A 20,874-nucleotide genomic window follows, 5' to 3' on the forward strand; every position below is an offset into this window, starting at 1 on the left:
GGACTTTGCAGTTAGCCTTCAAAATCAAAGTATGGCATAATTCTACTACTTGTATTCATTTGCATCACTGTCAATTACATACATTTATTTTGAAGGCTAACCGCAACGTCCACTATTGTGCATAATCCTGATTGGTGCTAGCTTCACAACACCTAACCCGGTCCGGTCGAGCCTCTCTAGCCAGATGAAGCTAGCTGGCTGCTTATAACGTTAGCTTTGGGAAACAGGGTTAACCTCTTGCTCCTACACGACATGCATCCATCTAGACCTCTGGAAATGCAAATGCGCTACGCTAAATGCTAATAGCACTCGTTAAAACGTTCATTAAAATACACATGCAGGGTACTGAATTAAAGCTACACTCGTTGTGAATCCAGGCAACAAGTCAGATTTTTAAAATGCTTTTCGGCGAAAGCATCAGAAGCTATTATCTGATAGCATGTAACACCCCAAAAGACCCGCAGGGGACGTAAACAAAATAATTAGCATAGTCGGCGCTACACAAAACGCACAAATAAAATATAAAACATTCATTTGACCATCTTTGTTGGCACTCCTTTGACCATCTTTGTTGGCACTCCTAGATGTCCCATAAACATCACTATTGGGTCTTTTTTTCGATTAAATCGGTCCATATATAGCCTAGATATCGATCTATGAAGACTGTGTGATCAAGGAAAAAAATAGCGTTTTATACCGTAGCGTCATTTTTTTAATTAAAAAAGTTGACGATAAACTTTCACAAAACACTTCTAAATACCTTTGTAATGCAACTTTAGGTATTAGTAAACGTTAATAAGCGATCAAATTGATCACGAGGCGATGTATATTCTATAGCTGTACGTCTGGAAATAATGTCAGTGTAAATCTCAACCAAAATATCCGGTCTCCGACCGGAAGAAAGGCGCTACCTTGTGTCCATTTGACCAAGAAACAAATCGTAGGCAAATGACAAGACCGTTGACATCGTGTGGAAGCTGTAGGTATTGCAACCTCGGCCCCATTTAATGTGGATCACATTCAACAATGGGTTCTAGTGGCGCATGGATATATTTTTGCATTTTCAGTGATCAGTTTTTCCTGCGTTTTTCGATGAAACGCACGTTCTGTTATAGTCACAGCTGTGATTTAACCAGTTTTATAAACTTCTGAGTGTTTTCTATCCACACATACTAAATATTCCTGGCATGAGTAGCAGGGCGCTGAAATGTTGCGCGATTTTTAACAGAATGTTCGAAAAAGTAGGGGGTAGGAGTAACAGGTTAAGAAGCTGGCTAGCTATTTATTTTCATGAACTGAAGTTCAATTTCAATAGGCGAACAACAAGTGGCAACCTTGCTAATACTTACTCACAAGGAATCCCAAATCATTGCTAAGAATAATGAAAATTACTGCGGTTTCTACTGGTCATTGTTTTCAGGCTGGTTGTATTGGTGCTAGCTAGGTACCAAGCTAAAGCTAGCTACCCCAGAAGTTGCAGTCAAAATTTTTTGCTTTATTATCAACGTATTGTAAACATATCGTTCGTGTCTGGGGTTTGCTTGCTTGCAGACTTTTGTACAGCTTTGACAGTGCTACTGTATCTTTTTTGACACACAAAGACCCAAACGGCATTCCATAGTATGCATGTCGTGAAGCTAATAGCAGTGACACTATTACTGTGTAACTCCGGTATTGCAACATCTGAAAAAAAGCGCACTTGGTAGTGTGTACCGGCGCTTGCCTAGTCAGCAAAAGCCAACATCACCCACGACAGAGAACAGTTTATTGTCAAGGGCAATGAATTCCATATTTAGCTTTCATGGATTTCACCTTTGAGTTCTCGCTGAAATGTTCTTACAAATGAATGCTTGACTGCTCGATCCACACAGCTGACATTGTGTGGGCTAGGTTAGGAATGCTGTGTTGCATGTGTAGCGCAAAATGTTATGTTGCGTTATTACGTCATGCATCTACTGTATATAGGTATGCACGGTAGATTTGACATTGGTTTTTAACGTTGGCGTTAATAATCCCAGTATGTTGGCATTTTAAGCTAATAACGTCCGATTCCGATATGTTCACCGATATATCGTGCATCCCTACTATATATACACAAAAGTATGTGTACTTCAAATGAGTGGATTCGGCTATTTCAGCCACACTCGCTGACAGGTGTATAATATCAAGCACACAGCGATGCAGTCTTCATAGACAAACATTGGCAGTAGAATGACATTACCGAAGAGCTCAGTGACTTTCAATGTAGCACAGTCATAGGATGCCACCTTAATCAAATTTCTGCCCTGCTGGAGTTGCCCCGGTCAAACGTGATATCTGGAGTGATGAATCACGTTTCACAATCTGGCAGTCCGATGGATAAATATGGGTTTGGGGGATGCCAGGAGAAATGCACTGTGTGAAAAAATGGCAAGTTTGGTGGAGCAGGAATAATGAGCTGGGGCTGGGGCTGTTTTCCATGGTTCGGGCTAGGTCCCCTAGTTCCAGTGAAGGGAAATCTTAACGCTACAGCATACAACAAGACAATTCTATGCCTACAACTTTGTGGCAACATTTGGCTAAGGCCCTTTCCTGTTTCAGCAGGACAATGCTCCATGCCCAAAGCGAAGTCCATACAGAAATGGTTTGTCGAGATTGGTGTGGAAGAACTTGACTGTCCTGCACAGAGCCTCGACCTCAACCCCATCGAACACCTTTGGGATGAATTGGAACACCGACTGAGAGCCAGGCCTAATATTCCATCAGCGCACAACCTTACTAATGCTTGTGGATGAATGGAAGTCCCCACAACAATGTGCCAACATCTATTGAAAGCCTTACCAGAAGAGTGGATGCTTTTATAGCAGCAAAGGGGGGACCAACTCCATATTAATGCCCATGATTTTGGAATGAGATGATAGAAGAGCAGGTATCCACATACTTTTGGTCATGTAGTGTATAAGCCTTCCACAACCGTAAGACCCACTTATGAAGTAGTTATTTTATCAAAATAGTTTAACCTGCTTTTTTTGCAATAATCACTGATCTGGCTTTTAAGTCTGTCAATTAAAATCCTCTTGTTACAATTGTAATCAGAACCATGCATAATGCACATTCACTAATAATGACTAACTTGACATTAGACAATTAACACCAGTCTCATAAACACTCAAGCACAAGCCCATGTGCTCATGAGTAGCCAACTAATCTTTATATTTCAAGTTTAGCCAACTTGGATCTATTTGCTTGCTAATAAGAGAGGGGAAACGGTTGAATTGTTATGAACACACACTTGTCTGTCTCCAACTGTTTGAACAGCATGCTAGCCTGTCCACTTGGTTCAGATGTTGAAATCAAGTGACCTACCTTATTTCTCAGAATGAGAACAAGTTGCCAATTCCTTGAAGAACTCTGTTTCATGCTTATTGTACATTTATAAAAACACAGACTAGTCTTTGGCTAAAATGTTACTAGCGGTAACATACGTGATACTGCAATGCACAGCACAGAAGGAGTGAAGGAGACAAGAACAGAAAGACAACACGAGAACAAGCGGACATAAACACTGAAGAAAAAAAAAGTGATTCTTGTGATACAAGCAATTTGGAATATCGTGCCAAACACACACAAATTCAATATATCGCCCAGCCCTACACCTCCTGGTCTTCTCAACCTCAGACACTAGGCTACCTAAACCAACCAACCAAGTCAGTTAGGCTACATACTCCAGTATAAATAATAATAATGGGCCTGGTAGGTTGCAGGAAACTACAGAAAAAGCTACCTTCCTCAACAGCTTATTACATGTAATGAAATGTATTTTATAAACCTCTTTATACATCAGCAGACATCACTAAGTGCTTTACAGCTACCCGGCCTAACCCCAGAGCAAGCAGTAGCATTTAAAGCAGGGATCATCAAATATATTCAACTGTGGCACGATTTTCTCGTGAGCGGATGGTCGGGGGCCGGAACATAATTACAAATCTTTTGTAGACCGCAATTTGACTGCGAGAATCCCCCCAAAAAATAATTTGACAAAAACATGATAATTTCAAACCTTGTTTACATTTCTATATGATCATGTCTCTATTATGTGTAGGAATACTTGGGAACAGATTTCCAAAATTAAAATAACTGGTGTTTTTACAGTCTTACATCCAACATTGATTATTTTTATTTTTTTTAAGACTTGTTTTTCTCAGAAAACTTGGGGGCCAAATAAAACCACCCACAGGCCGCCAGTTGGGGAAACCTGATTTATAGATTAGCATGTGACAGTTAAGGTAGTTGGAACAGGTTCATTGCCTGTGGGTAAGGGAGGAGTGGAAGGGCAGTGTGTGTGTGTGCGAGGGTGTGTGTACGTACTGTGCAGGTGTTTTGTGTTTTTAGGGGGAAGCTAGCAGCAGGTGCAGTGAGCCAGCCCAAGGTTGCCCTAGGATGTGGGTGTGACTTTACATTCTGGTTCGAAGCAGAGTGAGAGTGGGAGGAACAAATCTACAGGCCCCAACTGACTGAGTCAACAAGAGCAATGAGTATAGAGTGTCTCTCTCTGATGTCATCTCGTCCACCGGCACTCACAGCGGTCTGTGAAACACACTCAGTCCTTACACAACACACACCCTCTCATTAACCAGTACGCAAACACAGGCTAAAATAGTGGGTAGCCTCTGACCATTAAATCACATTTCACCATTTAGGACAGTACGGCTCACATAAGTGCTAGTATTGCATACAGTTTAAAACATACTTGAGGAAGGAGACACTACCTAAACAAATAACAATTTGACCACCATCTTCTAGCCAAACATACCACTTCTTCTCTAGGCTACATCAGATTTGGTGACATCGTGGTGGTGTGTGAGGTGAGGACAGCCACACAGGGTCCTGACCTGAAGTAGGTGTCGACTCTACACCTAGGCTACAGGACAAACCTGGGGTGTATTCATTGTGTCTTGCAAAGGAAACCGTTTACCGGTTAAGAACCAAGCGGAAGCAAACAGCACAAACAGAACAAAACGGGGAGGGACCTACCTGAATTTGTCCAACAGAAACTCCCGTTTCCATTGCAAAACGTTTTCGATTTAGAGTAAACCTTTTTCAACAAAATCGGTGTAATGAATACACCCCTGCTATACTGTGGGCATGAAGCAGATCGTCCTGGGAGTGGCACAGCAGTGACTAAGTGACTGCACACACTGCTGTACAGCACCTCACAACAGCAGCTGAAGCATGCCATTACCCAATCAGAGTCTCCTAAAGGGTGGTGTCTGTCTTCCTGGCTCACTTTAGATGAGCCTTCTGAGACTACAGTAAAGAATGGAAGTCTAAGCATCCCCTCCTCCAGCCCACTGCCCTGAGCCAAGACCCCATATCAACACTGGGCAGAGCCTAACATTCCTCTAAATATATTTGCATTCCCAAATGGTGCTTTTATACTCACTTCTTGGCTCATATTAAAAGGAGAGAAATCAACTAGGCCTATTAACTTTCTTCTGATACCATGTAATCACAGAATGCTAAGTCCCCATTACACCTCAGCTGTGGGCCAGTGTATCCTATCCTCTCAGCCCGTCACTGTGGAGAAGAAACAGACCAGGATTGTTATCTTCTCCAGAACTCTCATTCCACATTCCAACACGGAATATAGAACATTTCAGGGAAGGGGAAGAGAGTGATGTACCGTACCACCTCGTACCAGGAAGGGGGTAGAGAGAGGGGGCGGAGAGAAGGGAAGTGTGATGGTGGGGATAGAAATAAAAAGGGGGTAATACAAAAACCTTTAGTCCATATAAGACCATGGCATGTACAGTAACATTTTGATAACATGTTGCAGAAGTACACTTATCAGCTATCAAACTCATCCTACGGGCAACATTCTGGCAGTTGCAACTAGAGGTCGACCGATTATGATTTTTCAACGCTGATACCGACCAAAAACAGCAGATACCGATTAAAATCGGCCGTTTTTAAAAATGTATTTGTAATAATGATAATTACAACACTGAATGAACACTTATTTTAACTTTATATAACACATCAATAAAATCAATTTCTCCTCAAATAAATAATGAAACATGTTCAATTTGGTTTAAATAATGCAAAACCAAAGTGTTGGAGAAGTAAAAGTGCAATATGTGCCATGTAAGAAAGCTAACGTTTAAGTTCCTTGTGCAGAACATGAGAACATATTAAATCTGGTGGTTCCTTTTAACAGGAGTCTTCAATATTCCCAAGTAAGAAGAGTTAGGTTGTCGTTATTATAGGAATTATAGGACTCTCTCTCTATACCATTTGTATTTCATATACCTTTGACTATTGGATGTTCTTATAGGCACTTAAGTATTGCCAGTGTAACAGTAACGCTTCCATCACTCTCCTCGCTCCTACCTGGGCTCGAACCAGGAACACAACGACAACAGCCACCCTCGAAGCAGTGTTACCCATGCAGAGCAAGGGGAACAACCACTCCAAGCCTCAGAGCGAGTGACTTTCGAAACACTATTAGCGCGCACCCAACTAGCTAGCTAGCCATTTCACATCGGTTACACCAGCCTAATCTCGGGAGTTGATAGGCTTGAAGTCATAGACAGCTGCTGGCAAACGCAGGAAAGTGCTGTTTGAACTAATTCTTACGAGCCTGCTGGTGCCTACCATCGCTCAGTCAGACTACTCTATCAAATCATAGACTTAGTTATAACATGATAACACACGTACGAGTCGTAGGTCATTATGTCCGAATCCGGAAACGATCATCACGAAAACAAGACGTTTATTCTTATCTAACGGGTGGCATCCATAAGTCTAAATATTCCAGTTAAATTGCACAACCTTCAATATGTCATAATTACGTAAAATTCCGGCAAATTAGGCAGCCCAAACTGTTGCATATACACTGAGTCAGCGTGCAATGAACGCAAGAGAAATAACAATTTCACCTGGTTAATATTGCCTGCTAACCTGGACTTCTTTTAGCTAAATATGCAGGTTTAAACATATATACTTCTGTGTATTGATTTTAAGAAAGGCATTGATGTTTATGGTTAGGTACACATTGTAGCAACGATACGCACTGCATCGATTATATGCAACGCAGAACACGCATGATAAACTAGTAATATCATCAACCATGTGTAGTTATAACAAGTGATTATGATTGACTGATTGTTTTTTATAAGATAAATTGAATGCTAGCTAGCAACTTAACTTGGCTTAATGCATTCCCGTAACAGGCAGTCTCCTCGTGGAGTGCAATGTAATCAGGTGGTTCGAGCGTTGGACTAGTTAACTGTAAGGTTGCAAGATTGAATCCCCCGAGCTGACATGGTAAAAATCTGTCGTTCTGCCCCTGAACGAGGCAGTTAACACACCCTTCCTAGGCAGTCATTGAAAATAAGAATGTGTTTTTAACGGACTTGCCTAGTTAAATAAAAAGGAGTGTAAAAAAATGATTTCCAATTGTTATGAAAACTTGAAATCAACCCTAATTAAATCGGCCATTCCGATTAATCCGTCGACCTCTAGTTGCAACAAAGTATTCTTACTTAGATAAATAGAACACTCTAGATTAGCTGTGTTCAAATACCAATACTAACATACTGTATACTACATACTTAATGAGTATATATATATATATATATATATATATATATATATGAGTTCATTTTAGGATACTGTAAACGAACAGTCTCTTTTCACTTAAGCATAATAGCCCTTCGCCTGTCTACCGGAAGTTGATGCTGTTGCTATGCAACTTCTTGCTAGTATAACAAATGACTAGCTAGACATCATATGACTTCATTAACAATGTCCATTAAGAACACACAACGACTATACCACTTAGCGAAGCACGACTTGATTATTAGGTTGTGTTCCTAAATTCACTCTTGCTATCTAATCAGATTTCAGAGCACTCTGAGTGTGCCAGAGCGCTGAATAACCGCCAAATTTACGAACTCAGCACCCCTGTAATATGGCGATGTCAGTAAACCCCGGCAAAAATGCTTAATTATATTGCCAGTAGCAGTTAGTCAACAATGCTCTGGATAATATGAAAACAGCCTAACCAGCTCTGCTATGGTAAGTAAAACAGTCAGAGTGAGGTGTTCTCTCATTTGTGTATGGAAGTAGCTAGCAAAGCTAGCCAGTTAGCTTGAGTGCTTGACTGAGGTCAGAACGTTCAGTTCAACTCTACTCCTCAAGAGCGTCCAGTGTGCACTCTGAATTTAGAACGGACAATTTGACAACGCTCATTTTTCGAACGCCCAGAGGGCACTCTGGCACTCAAGATTGAATTTAAGAACACACCCTTAGTAGCCAACTTATGTTAGGTAGTTAGCTAACATAGCATATAATTACAGCAGTAGGTGTCTATGTGGTTCATAAGGATAGCGTAGCTACAAATTGTCAGCCAACGTACATTTTTTGAAAAGTCATTACACTGCTCAACATTTGTCTTTAGTTAAAACAATGAATTTGCATAAGCTCGTCGGACTTCGGCTGCATATTTTCCGCCATTTTCTTCAAATCTGAAAACGTTATGAAGCCACGCCCATTTTCTGATGAATCACATTATGGGCCATAAAAGCATGGAAATAGTGTCCAAAGCTTGTATACGTCGTATTTTGGCAAATGTAGTACAAAATCCTAACTATATACTCAATTTATGTCACAAATAGTATAGTTAGTGTGAGTATTCAAACACAGCTTCTGTCTCTGTCTAGTCAACCATGATTGTGAGTGGACAAACAAATGCCCCCCTGGTTGAAAAGGTCAGACAGAGTCGATTCTAAATTCTAGCCAGTAAGTGGGAACAATAAGATTGTCTCTGCTGCTAAAGCCACTTTCTACCACTCTAAATTCCAAGCATCTGCCTCTAACCCTAGGAAGCTCTTTGCCACCTTCTCCTCCCTCCTGAATCCTCCTCCCTCCTGAATCCTCCTCCCTCCTGAATCCTCCTCCCTCCTGAATCCTCCTCCCTCCTGAATCCTCCTCCCTCCTGAATCCTCCTCCCTCCTGAATCCTCCTCCCTCCTGAATCCTCCTCCCTCCTGAATCCTCCTCCCTCCTGAATCCTCCTCCCCCTCCCCCCCTCCTCCCTCTCTGCAGATGACTTCGTCAACCATTTTGAAAAGAAGGTCGACGACATCCGATCCTCGTTTGCTAAGTCAAACGACACTGCTGGTTCTGCTCACACTGCCCTACCCTGTGCTCTGACCTCTTTCTCCCCTCTCTCTCCAGAGTTGATGAGTGAGGTGAGGTAAGGGAGAAGGGCTCCGGAAATGGTCTGGAGAAGAGAGGGGATAGGGTCGAGCGGGCAGGTTGTTGGGAGACGCGTCTTGTGACGGCCGGCCGCCCAACAACCTGCCCGCTCGACCCTATCCCCTCTCTTCTCCAGACCATTTCCGGAGCCCTTCTCCCTTACCTCACCTCGCTCATCAACTTATCCCTGACCGCTGGCTACGTCCCTTCCGTCTTCAAGAGAGCGAGAGTTGCACCCCTTCTGAAAAAACCTACACTCGATCCCTCCGATGTCAACAACTACAGACCAGTATCCCTTCTTTCTTTTCTCTCCAAAACTCTTGAACGTGCCGTCCTTGGTCAGCTCTCCCGCTATCTCTCTCAGAATGACCTTCTTGATCCAAATCAGTCAGGTTTCAAGACTAGTCATTCAACTGAGACTGCTCTTCTCTGTATCACGGAGGCGCTCCGCACCGCTAAAGCTGCTCTCATCCTTCTAGACCTATCGGCTGCCTTCGATACTGTGAACCATCAGATCCTCCTCTCCACCCTCTCCGAGTTGGGCATCTCCGGCGCGGCCCACGCTTGGATTGCGTCCTACCTGACAGGTCATTCCTACCAGGTGGCGTGGCGAGAATCTGTCTCCTCACCACGCCCTCTCACCACTGGTGTCCCCCAGGGCTCTGTTCTAGGCCCTCTCCTATTCTCGCTATACACCAAGTCACTTGGCTCTGTCATAACCTCACATGGTCTCTCCTATCATTGCTATGCAGACGACACACAATTAATCTTCTCCTTTCCCCCTTCTGATGACCAGGTGGCAAATCGCATCTCTGCATGTCTGGCAGACATATCAGTGTGGATGACGGATCACCACCTCAAGCTGAACTTCGGCAAGACGGAGCTGCTCTTCCTCCCGGGGAAGGACTGCCCGTTCCATGATCTCGCCATCACGGTTGACAACTCCATTGTGTCCTCCTCCCAGAGCGCTAAGAACCTTGGCGTGATCCTGGACAACACCCTGTCGTTCTCAACTAACATCAAGGCGGTGGCCCGTTCCTGTAGGTTCATGCTCTACAACATCCGCAGAGTACGACCCTGCCTCACACAGGAAGCGGCGCAGGTCCTAATCCAGGCACTTGTCATCTCCCGTCTGGATTACTGCAACTCGCTGTTGGCTGGGCTCCCTGCCTGTGCCATTAAACCCCTACAACTCATCCAGAACACCGCAGCCCGTCTAGTGTTCAACCTTCCCAAGTTCTCTCACGTCACCCCGCTCCTCCGCTCTCTCCACTGGCTTCCAGTTGAAGCTCGCATCCGCTACAAGACCATGGTGCTTGCCTACGGAGCTGTGAGGGGAACGGCACCTCAGTACCTCCAGGCTCTGATCAGGCCCTACACCCAAATAAGGGCACTGCGTTCATCCACCTCTGGCCTGCTCGCCTCCCTACCACTGAGGAAGTACAGTTCCCGCTCAGCCCAGTCAAAACTGTTCGCTGCTCTGGCTCCCCAATGGTGGAACAAACTCCCTCACGACGCCAGGACAGCGGAGTCAATCACCACCTTCCGGAGACACCTGAAACCCCACCTCTTTTAAGGAATACCTAGGATAGGATAAAGTAATCCTTCTCACCCCCCCCTTCCCCCCTTAAAATATTTAGATGCACTATTGTAAAGTGGCTGTTCCACTGGATGTCATAAGGTGAATGCACCAATTTGTAAGTCGCTCTGGATAAGAGCGTCTGCTAAATGACTTAAATGTAAATGTAAACAATAAGTTATTCTGAAACAAACCTGGGGTCATTGCATAGGAGTGCTTGTAATATATTGTGTACATGTAGTAATAAAATCTTTCTAGGGGGTGCTATGCTATTCTTGAGGGGTCTTCAGCACCATCTTGAAGCGAGGTCTGAATAGAGGAGAGCAGTAAAAGCACGCAGGGGCTAAATTATCAGCGGACAGCAGGGGCGGGGGCTGGTGGGGGACAGTGATTCCCCTCACAGTGAGTGAGCGACAGATTGAGAATTCCTGGGGGACACAAACAGGTCAGAGAGAACACCGAGTTACTGTGTGTTCCTGGCCTGGGTCCAGTCCCTCCCGGAGCAGGCCCTGATCACTGCAGACGTGCTCAACAGTCCTCACCTCGCTATTGTGAGTGTTTCAAATAAAATGTGAAAGTAGGCTGCTATGAGCTTCCTCACACAATAAACAAGTAGGATAAATGACAAGAGAAAAAGACATGATACAGCCTAGCTTTTTGTTCGCAGAAGATCTACTGTACCTATAAGGTGATGCCATTACATTAGCTACATAGGAGAGACTGGCTGGACACTGGACACACACACTTCCAGGAAGTTCCTCAGATCAGCATTGCTAGCTAGGTAACATGACTCGACAGGGAGAAGCATTAGCACTTTAATTTTCCCTCTCCCTGGCTATCACTGAAACCGATACAGAGTCAGAGAGATCCAAGCAGCAAGTCTAATCTACAAATGTAGCTCATAAGCCAAGGAGTCCAGTCCTGGCAGAAGGCATAGTAGCAAACATCATTTTCGACTTGCTGTTGCTGGGCATAGTTGACCAGAATGACCACTTTGCATGTGTCCCTAAAGGTCTGACTTTGTGAAAGTCGCAAGACCTCCATGTACAACCGTTATGTTAACAACATTTTCAAAAGCTATAGGCTAGATAGACTATGAGTAAAGTGTCTTCAGGGCCAACCTCTTGCAATTATTTTTTTTTATTATTAACTCATTCTGAAAGTGTATTAGAAAGCAGAAGTCATAATAGTTGGGAGTCAATTTTGATTAGGCTCACTCGGCTGTTGATGAATGAGGGGAAGTTTCAGGTAGCTGAATACCTTCATGTCAAAATAAAGGGAACACTTGGCTATTATGCATTCCGTAGCTTATCATCAGAAATGATAGCACAGGCGAATTTTAGAATTGAGACCCTATTGAACAATTCATAATAATCACCACCGGACAATTTACATTGACCTCCCCCTCTTGTACACAGCTGCTACTCACTGTTTGTTACCTATGCATAGTCTCTTTGCCTCAAAATACAAGTACAGATTACCTCAACTAGCCTGTACCCCTGCACACTGACTCCGTACCGGTGACCCCTGTTTATAGCCTTTTTATTTTAGCCTACTTGGTAAATATGTTGTTCTTCTTGAACTGCATGGTTGGTTAAGGGCTTGTAAGTAAGCATTTCACAGTAAAGTCTACACTTCAAGGAAAACCAACCACTTTCAAAGGTGTTGATAATCAAGGTGGGTAGGGTCCTTCCTGGCTATTTTAGGTGTGATTGGAGGCAGACCACCTAAAGAAAATGTTAAAAATAATCATTAAAAAAATTGGCCTTAACTGTGAATAGCATAACACTGTCAGCTGACTGGAGGCACGTGATTAAGTAAACTAATAAAACAGGAACGGTTCTTTTTAGCCAAGAAAGTCTCAGGCTGTAGGTAAAAAGTTGATTGATAAGGTTGTAGAAAACTTCAGCACCTGGATGTGGGCTTCATTGATACCATTCATTGTGTGTTGCTTTTCGGTGTGACCTGTACAAATAATACTGTAATGTACCGAAAAATACATGTATTAGTCACTGACGCTTTGGTCAGACAAACATTGAATGAAACGATTGATCACAATACTGGCATAACCTCAGTGGTACAGCATACTTCAGTGCTGATAGATTGATGACTCTCTGGTCAGACCGTATTACAGTGCTGTCAAAAACAGACTCCTCATCCCCTTTGTCGACATCATGCATCTGTCCTGAAATGGTAAACTGGTTCAATCTAACGTTGAGACATAATACAGTAGTGACTGGGTTGTAAGGCACGAATCCTGGCGTCCGGACTCCAGTCTGTAATACCTGAATTTTGAGACGCATGAGCCCTTTTCATTACGTAGAATTTCACCTTGCGAGCTAGTAGCAGAACTCTAATGTAAAACGTTGTCTTGTTCAAAAGATGTAAACAAAATGCCTGTTTAAACAGTGCATCAATGAAGGCACCCAAACTTCACACACGCAACAGGTAGGGCCATAGAAATAGCTAGAATCATTACATTTCTATGGGTTGGGCTAGATACCAGTCCGCTCTGCTAGCTTCTAAGCCAACTAGCCTGGCATTGCGACAATTTCCGCTGTGACATGGGCTCGGATGAAAAGCGACATGAACATTTCGGTGATCATTTTACGCAAGAAAATATACTATTTTGTTGTTAACCCACACAGTTAAAATATCAACAGCTTTAGTTCAACCTGATGTGAAATGTTCTATTATGCTAGTAGCATAAACTTTAAAAGCTCGCGCTAGATAATGCTAGCATGCTAGCTAACGTTAGCTTCCTGGGAACCTGTTGCAAACAATGCCAGCAAAATACATTTAAAATGAAAGAGAACTACTCACTTTTAACCCGCAAACGCTTTCAAAAATATATCCTTCATTGAGGTGTCCAATGTTACTCCATTGGTTTTTGTATCAACTGAGTGATGAAAGACTCAACTTTCCTAACTTTGTGTCACAATATCAGTCGAAGCCCTCTCTCCAGCCGTAGCCTTGCGTTATTAGAAGTCATTTCCAACTCAAGGGTTGAGACGTCAAGGCTCTCCCATTTGCTCCACAGGTAACGTTACGTTCATGAAACAATATTCGCGATTGGTCAATGTTGCTCACAGTCAGTCATCTATCCAATGATGGATTACTTTACATCTATAAAGTAAGAGGGTAAATTCAATTAAAAAAATTCAGTGTTTTTCTTCATTTTTTTTTGCTGAAATCAAGGACCAATACTGTAGAAACACATATACTTTTATGTACTCTATGTAGCGTAACATAGAATAGTTAAACATTTTCCAAGAGGACATGTCCGTTTATAAATAAGAGACTGAACTAATTGTTTTACATAATTGATCAAGGATTTTTTATTTTTCATCAGCTTCATCAATATTGTTACAGAATTTTTATAGTACAGAGTTCAATATCTCCTCATTGCTTAATTAATTTCTTTAGGAGTGCTGGTCACCATAATATCTGTACAATATCACTTTTATATTTATTTATTTTTCTGTACATTGTTTTAATAGTTGTTAAAAAGGCAGTCAGCACTTTAAATAAGCTGTTTCTTCCTTCTGAAATTAAACAAATAAAATAAAGTTCTCTCCCTACCCCATTTCCCTCACCTATCTGTACTAGTGTGTGTGAGGTGAGCAGTCCTGGAGGGGTGTGGGTGGGGGAGAGCGGGGCATTGGTAGAGTAGAAGGGCAGGGGACAGGGTGGGACCAGAGCCAGGATATACATATCTCTGGGTGGGACTTTAGTACCAGGTGAGGTTAGACTGACGAAGCAGGGCCGCTGCCTTCCTCCACCTTTAAGGCATGTATTCATAAAGGGGCAGGAGTGCTGATCTAGGATCAGTTTAGTTTTATATATCATAATTAATCAGATTATATACACCGGGGGGAACTGGGCCTGCATCCACAAAGCATCTAAAATAAAAATTCAAATCAAAGTTAATTTGTCGCGTACACAGATTAGCAGATGTTAAAGCAGGTGAGGCGAAATGCTTAGAATCCCAGAGCAGGAGTTCTGATCTAGGATCTGTTTTGTATTTCAGATCATCATGAAAAAAAAAATATGAACAGATCCTAGATCAGGACTTCTACACAGAGATGCTTTGTGGATACGGGCCCTGATCATTGATCAGCACTCCTACTCAGAGCCACTTTATAAATACAGGCCCAGTTCTCATCATGATGCCCGACACTTTTGGCACTGCGCACATAAACACGACTCACAAGATAAACGACAAGCAAAGCTGTGTGAAGCCATTATGAAGCATAATGAAGCCCATATAATGTGGCATAGAAGAGAAGAATACTAAAGGGAGGTAAAGATAGCTGTCACCTAAAGGCACCCTCAGGAACCTGAAAGCACTCCTCCTATCAAGCCAGAGCACCAAGGTTACATCCTGATTCTTCACTCTTTTCCTGTTTTCTTTTTTGCATGGATTTAGCAATGGTGGAAACTACCTCCAGCCAATGCCTACACCAAACCCATGCATTTAAATGACTGGGAGTGTGCAAGTGCACACTTTAGGAGAAGGGTGGAGAATCAGAACATAGACCAAGGGGGACTTCTGACAATCTTAAAAGGGTTTTCGTTGTAAAAAAGAAGATGTATTTTGAACCTTTTTGTGAGATAAGAAAATAGGCTTTCTTTTTTAATCCTGTTAAGCACCTACAGCTTCCTATTGAAATGCTACTGCTATCTATCTATAAGGTCTAGGGTTGAACACACAAAGCAATTGCAAGGATGAAAGAGAAACAAGAGTTGCTTAATATGATAATATAATATTAATAATTATCATAATAATCATGATACTTATAATAATAATATAATATATTACAGAATAATTCTCTTATGTTTTATATATTTTTTCCCTCCACTTTTTAAAGTTATTACCTTTTGTCTTTGAAATACAATGATCTTTTCAAATTAATTTTTTTAATGATCAATGTATGTACTCATTTATTTTGTGTTCGTGATTAATTATACTTGATCAACTTTATTATCCAAATCAATAAAAACTAGCTGTGCCGTTACATATTACAGAATAGTTATGATATGTGGACATGCACCACTTCCTCTTCCTGTCTATCTGTCCCTGTAAGATGACATCATCATAGTCGTCCTATGACCATCACATCCACAACCTCTCCTTTATGCAGCTCCACGTATTGCTCTGTTTTAGGAGGCAACATCAGCAGCCCGTTGGCACTTCTCATGCTCATCAGTCGACTACTCATCTGATTTCCTGTAGAAGGGGAGAAAGAGTGAGAAAAAGAGAGTGAGATAGAAAGAAGGAGAGGGTGGTAAGAGGGGGAGAGAGGGAGAGGAGGGTGGGGAGACGGAGTCAATAAAATGACAAGGATAAACTTTCGGATAAGTATTTTCCCTTATCCATTTGTCCATACAAACACATGCGGACAAACTATTGTGTATTTACTTAGTATGTGATAATACCTGTGCTCTGTGCCCATGGCAGAGGCTCCTGGTGGTGCCATGTCAGGATGCAGCGGTGGTACTCTGGACGAGGGTCCAACTTTACATCGCAGGACAGCTGTTTGCACACACACACAGGAGAGAGCAGGGCGCAGAATGACGACATCACTCAACTTTCAACCCCAACGTATTTGCTGTGTGTATAAAACCCTCTCCAGCTCTCGCTCAAACTCCCTAACTTATGCAGCAAGCTCGAAGGACCTGTATATCTGGCTCCAAGGACCATGACTGCAAGGTGGCACACTTTTTCATTATGTGCCTGTATTTCAACTGTGTCCAGACTAGGTGGTACAACGTAATAATGTAAGACAACGTAATAATTCCATGCAGATGCGTTAGAAAATAAATACATGAATTGGACTAGCGCCGGAGTGAAAATGACTGGAAGTGAATGTTAGCAGTACAGAAGGTTTGCCATCAAGTGAAAAATAAACAATTGTAGTGAATTTCAGCTAACTACTCCGCAAACACATTGGCAGTAAATCAGTTATCCTTTCTATTCATTTACAGTGCATTGTGGAAAGTATTCAGACCACTTGACTTTTCCCACATTTTGTTACGTTACAGCCTTATTCTAAAATTGATTAAATCATTCCCCCCCTCATCAATTTACATACAATAAACCCATAATGACAAAGCAAAACATGTTTATAGAAATGTTTGCAAAAAAAGAAGAAATATCACATTTACATAAGTATTCAGAACCTTTCCTCAGTACTTTGTTGAAGCACTTTTGGCAGCGTTTACAGCCTTGAGTCTTCTTGGGTTTGCTCTGACATACACTGTCAACTGTGGAATCTTCTATAGACAGGTGTGTGTCATTCCAAATCATGTCCAATCAATTGAATTTACCACAGGTTGACTCCAATCAAGTTGTAGAAACGTCTCAAGGATGATCAATGGAAACGAGATGCATCTGAGCTGTTTTCACATTATCATTACGGGGTATTGTGCGTAGATTGATGAAATAAAAAAAGTATTATATCCATTTTAGAATAAAGCTGTAACGTAACAATGTGGAAAAAGTCAAGGGGTCTGAACACTTTCTGAATGCACTGTAAATGTTTTTCAAATGATCGACAGCCACTTTATTACTTTAATTTATCGACCGTTGGGCACGTTTTCAATGTTAATGGTTTAGAATCAGCAACAGAGCTGTTCCAATAAATGTGTTTATTTTTTAACGTACTGCCTTTAATTATGACACTGTCTTAACCTGTATTTTACAACCTAGTGTCCAGAAACCCTCCATAACAGCCAGTGCTGTTAACCTACCCTGGCTTTGATGATGGTGGGTCGAGGGTCCAGGATCCCCTGCATCTTCCTCAGAGCAGGGATGACAAAGAGGTTACAGGTGACGACAGCAGACACTGGGTTACCTGACCAACAGAGAGAGAGGTGCTGAGGATGAGAGGGAGACAAGGATGGGACATTACCACTGTTCAGGGCTGAGGAGGGAGACGGCAGGATATGCCTGGGAAGGTTTGGACGGGTTGGGGTTGAGTAGCATTGTTGTTGTCGACATGCTCCAGCTAGTAGCCCCCGTAGGACAGGACAAGGGCTCAGTGCATAGGGCAGTGGTTTTCTTCACCCCACTGGCCTGTCAGTATGCGACTCGGGCTGCGGTTGTGGACCTGGGCTGGGGCTGGAGGGATGGAGAGGCAGACAGGTGAGACATGTACGCTTCTGCCTTTGAAAGTGTTCAGAGGAGGGACTGGTGGGTGAGAGCTCTTTGGGGAGAGTGGGACAAGTTTGAGTGCTGTTTCTTTACACCAACAAGCAGAGGTGAGGGGTAGCAATAGCAGGTGGAGAGGGTGAGCGGCGCTCTCAAATCACAACAACAAGCAACAGCATGGAATCATGGGATAGATACTCACAGGGGCAGGGGCTCGGGGACACACAGAGAAACGAAACGAGGAGCGACAGAACCAACAGCAACGCCACAGAAACGTTAAAGAAACAAAACAATATTTCTCTCTCAGAAAACAGAACAGAAAAATCACATAAGTAAAGAAAAACTAAAGTTTATTTTATCTTTTGTTAAGATTCAAGTTTGGGTTCACTAAAAGGTGTAGTGATCTTGTTTAGTTTAATCACCAATAAAAAAACAGACAAAAATGCCCCCAAACATGCCCAAAGTCTGGGAGACAAAAATAAAATTTATCCATTTGGCCTGATAAACAGTTAGATGTTTTATTTTTTATTTGAAGCCCATATCATTTGAGTTGGGTCGAGTTTCAGTTAAGCACTCTTAAAGAAAAAACACATTTCCCATTTTCAGTTTAAATTCCGTTTTCTGAGCTCAGTTGAAGTAAGCTTGCTTTCAGGTAGAGAGCAGCACACTGAACGGTACAGTATGGTCGACCAGGTTGGTAGCACCTACTTCCGCGCGGGGGCGGTGGCACGGGCACCCTGCTTGCCTCACTGTCGGGCACAGGGTCGATGCGAATGGCGCCTGTGTCTCTGAAGGTGAAATTACCTTAAAGGGGGAATATAAAAAGAGTGGCGGTCACCACAGCCACAGACTAGCCCTCCGGTCATATGTAGGACGGGCAGAGACAAGGCAGGGGGGCTGGGGCAGGTTGGCAATAGGACGGGCAGAAGCAGGGGGCCTGGGCAAGGGACTAAGGGGTCCAGGGCTGGGGCCTTTGAAGAGGTGTGGAGGGGCCAGGTCAAATGCTAGGAAAGTAGAGGGACAAGAGGCTGTTGTCAGCAGGCTTGAGTAAGAGAGGAGGTAGGGCACTTTGGTTGGTTGGGTGGGTCAAATTTCAGGTTTGGTTGGATGGGGGTCAGGGCTGGCTGTGGTTTGAGTTTTTTGTGTGGGTCTGAGATAAAAACACAGGAGCACGGTTTTGGAGGGCTGATATAAAAATATAAACACAGACATTCCCTCACGCAAACATAGTTCTAATACTAATTACAACTCATTTACTAAAATGAAAATGGTCAAATCGGAGAGGGAAAAAAAATGGCTGCTGTGGGTTGGAAGGGTTCCAGGATGCTGTGGAAACTGAACGGGGAGTGTGATTAAAGAGGAACATTACCTCTGTCTGAGGGCATGCTGCTGCATTAATATAACATGTTTCCCTCAAGGAAACATATTTGGTTGGTAAATGGTGGCGTTTTGGACTCAGAGCAGAGACACAGACGAGTGCCTGAGATCTCAGTCAAGACCAAGCGGTCCCCTGCCAGTCCTGAGACTCAACAACGACATTTATACCACACAAAAAAAAAAAACACACAAAATACTGCACACACGCACGGTACACATGACATGCAGATCTCAGTATGAAGTACCTGGTAGAGCAAATATCAGTTTCCGTGCCCCGTCAATGTCTACAGTGGCGAACGTGGTGGGAAGACTGAAGAGGAGAGAAGACAAACTCAGTGAGACCTTCATGACTGACTATCCATATCTTCTAAACCAGCCTCACTTCATGAATTAAGAAGGCATAAACTTTGGTAGCAAAATGTATTTTTTATTTAAATTTTGTACAAAACAAAAATGTAAATCCCCATCACGTCTCACCCTGGCTTCATAAAGACCCGTCCAAAGTGGATCTGGGCATGGAGGTCAATGTCCAGCACCTGCTTCAAGTAGTCCTGAAACACAAAGAGATACACTGTAAATACAATATGATATCATAGAATGCATTTCATGCCCGATATAAAGTTTCCCTGAGTCGATTCTGATATTGCAAAGAATACATGGGCGAGAGGTTGAACATCGAATCGAATGGAAACTTTGTGCAACTCTAACATGTCTGCTGGTCTGGTGAGGTGAGATGGTGAGGTGTAAAATGTGTGATCCAATCACAGAAGTAATTGGAGCAGAAAACCCAGAGGGAAGCAGAGAACTCAGCTAAGCAGTAAACATACAAAAGGTCAGCCTAACCAGCAGGTTCATCACTAAGGAGTAACAGCTGGGTCAGAACAACAGATGGCAGCAGAGTGCATGAGTTGGACAGTACACAAGGTTCAACATAGAAAACAAACTGTTGTGGCAAATTCCAAAATGAGTTCCAGACCCTACTATCTAGCCACGACGGAATTGATTTCGCTCTCACAAACACACCTCTCGCTGCCCCACCTCTCATCCCCTTCGCTCTCTTTTTTATTTATTTTTAATTAACATTTAATTTTGTTTGGATCTTACCTTCTCTCCCATGGACACGCCCCCTGAGGTGATGATGACATCAGCACGGCTAATGCCCTCGTTCAAGGCATTGAGGAGGTCGTCTGGGCTGTAGGGGAACGGTCATAGTTTAGACCCTCCTATCTTTCTGATTATATATATCAATCTACAGTTCTGCAAACATAGATTTAGTCCTAGACGAGAAGTAATGTGTGTCCATGGAAACCGGCCCAATGTTTTCTAGGAGGGTAGACAAGCCTATAGTTATTGAGGGTTATGTTCACTGACTTGTCTCCGACGATGCCCAGGTTGATGGTAGGATATCCGTGCTCCTGAATGGTGGCCAGCAGTGTAGATCTGTTACTGTCCCGGATCTTCCCTGGGTGCAGGTCATCCTCTGGGTTCAACAGCTACACACACACAACTTTATTATCCATTGTCTA

The 20,874-nt window shown here is 42.9% G+C and overlaps 2 protein-coding genes across 18 annotated transcripts in view; both read right to left on the minus strand.

Annotated features, from left to right (window-relative positions):
- LOC124001549 (protein PALS1-like) overlaps positions 1 to 13,832 on the minus strand; it is a 58,967-nt gene extending 45,135 nt beyond the window's left edge. For both annotated transcript variants that reach the window (XM_046308433.1, XM_046308432.1), the window contains exon 1: positions 13,642 to 13,832. The gene's annotated coding sequence lies outside the window, so the exon portion shown is untranslated. The remainder of the gene's footprint in view (positions 1 to 13,641) is intronic.
- Positions 13,833 to 14,128: 296 nt separating this feature from the next.
- LOC124002054 (gephyrin-like) overlaps positions 14,129 to 20,874 on the minus strand; it is a 135,075-nt gene continuing 128,329 nt past the window's right edge. For 10 of the 16 annotated variants that reach the window (XM_046309285.1, XM_046309275.1, XM_046309283.1 and 7 more), the window contains 8 exons: positions 20,720 to 20,841; positions 20,453 to 20,540; positions 19,826 to 19,899; positions 19,594 to 19,658; positions 18,680 to 18,775; positions 17,572 to 17,675; positions 16,258 to 16,354; positions 14,129 to 16,048 (listed from right to left, as the gene is read on the minus strand). In XM_046309285.1, coding sequence (XP_046165241.1) covers positions 15,915 to 16,048; positions 16,258 to 16,354; positions 17,572 to 17,675; positions 18,680 to 18,775; positions 19,594 to 19,658; positions 19,826 to 19,899; positions 20,453 to 20,540; positions 20,720 to 20,841 — 780 coding nt within the window. In that variant the 3' untranslated portion in view covers positions 14,129 to 15,914. The remainder of the gene's footprint in view (positions 16,049 to 16,257; positions 16,355 to 17,571; positions 17,676 to 18,679; positions 18,776 to 19,593; positions 19,659 to 19,825; positions 19,900 to 20,452; positions 20,541 to 20,719; positions 20,842 to 20,874) is intronic. The other 6 variants (XM_046309291.1, XM_046309288.1, XM_046309290.1 and 3 more) reach the window with 1 other exon arrangement.

This window comes from Oncorhynchus gorbuscha, linkage group LG17 (genome assembly GCF_021184085.1).
Source record: "Oncorhynchus gorbuscha isolate QuinsamMale2020 ecotype Even-year linkage group LG17, OgorEven_v1.0, whole genome shotgun sequence".
NCBI classification, from domain to species: domain Eukaryota; kingdom Metazoa; phylum Chordata; class Actinopteri; order Salmoniformes; family Salmonidae; genus Oncorhynchus; species Oncorhynchus gorbuscha.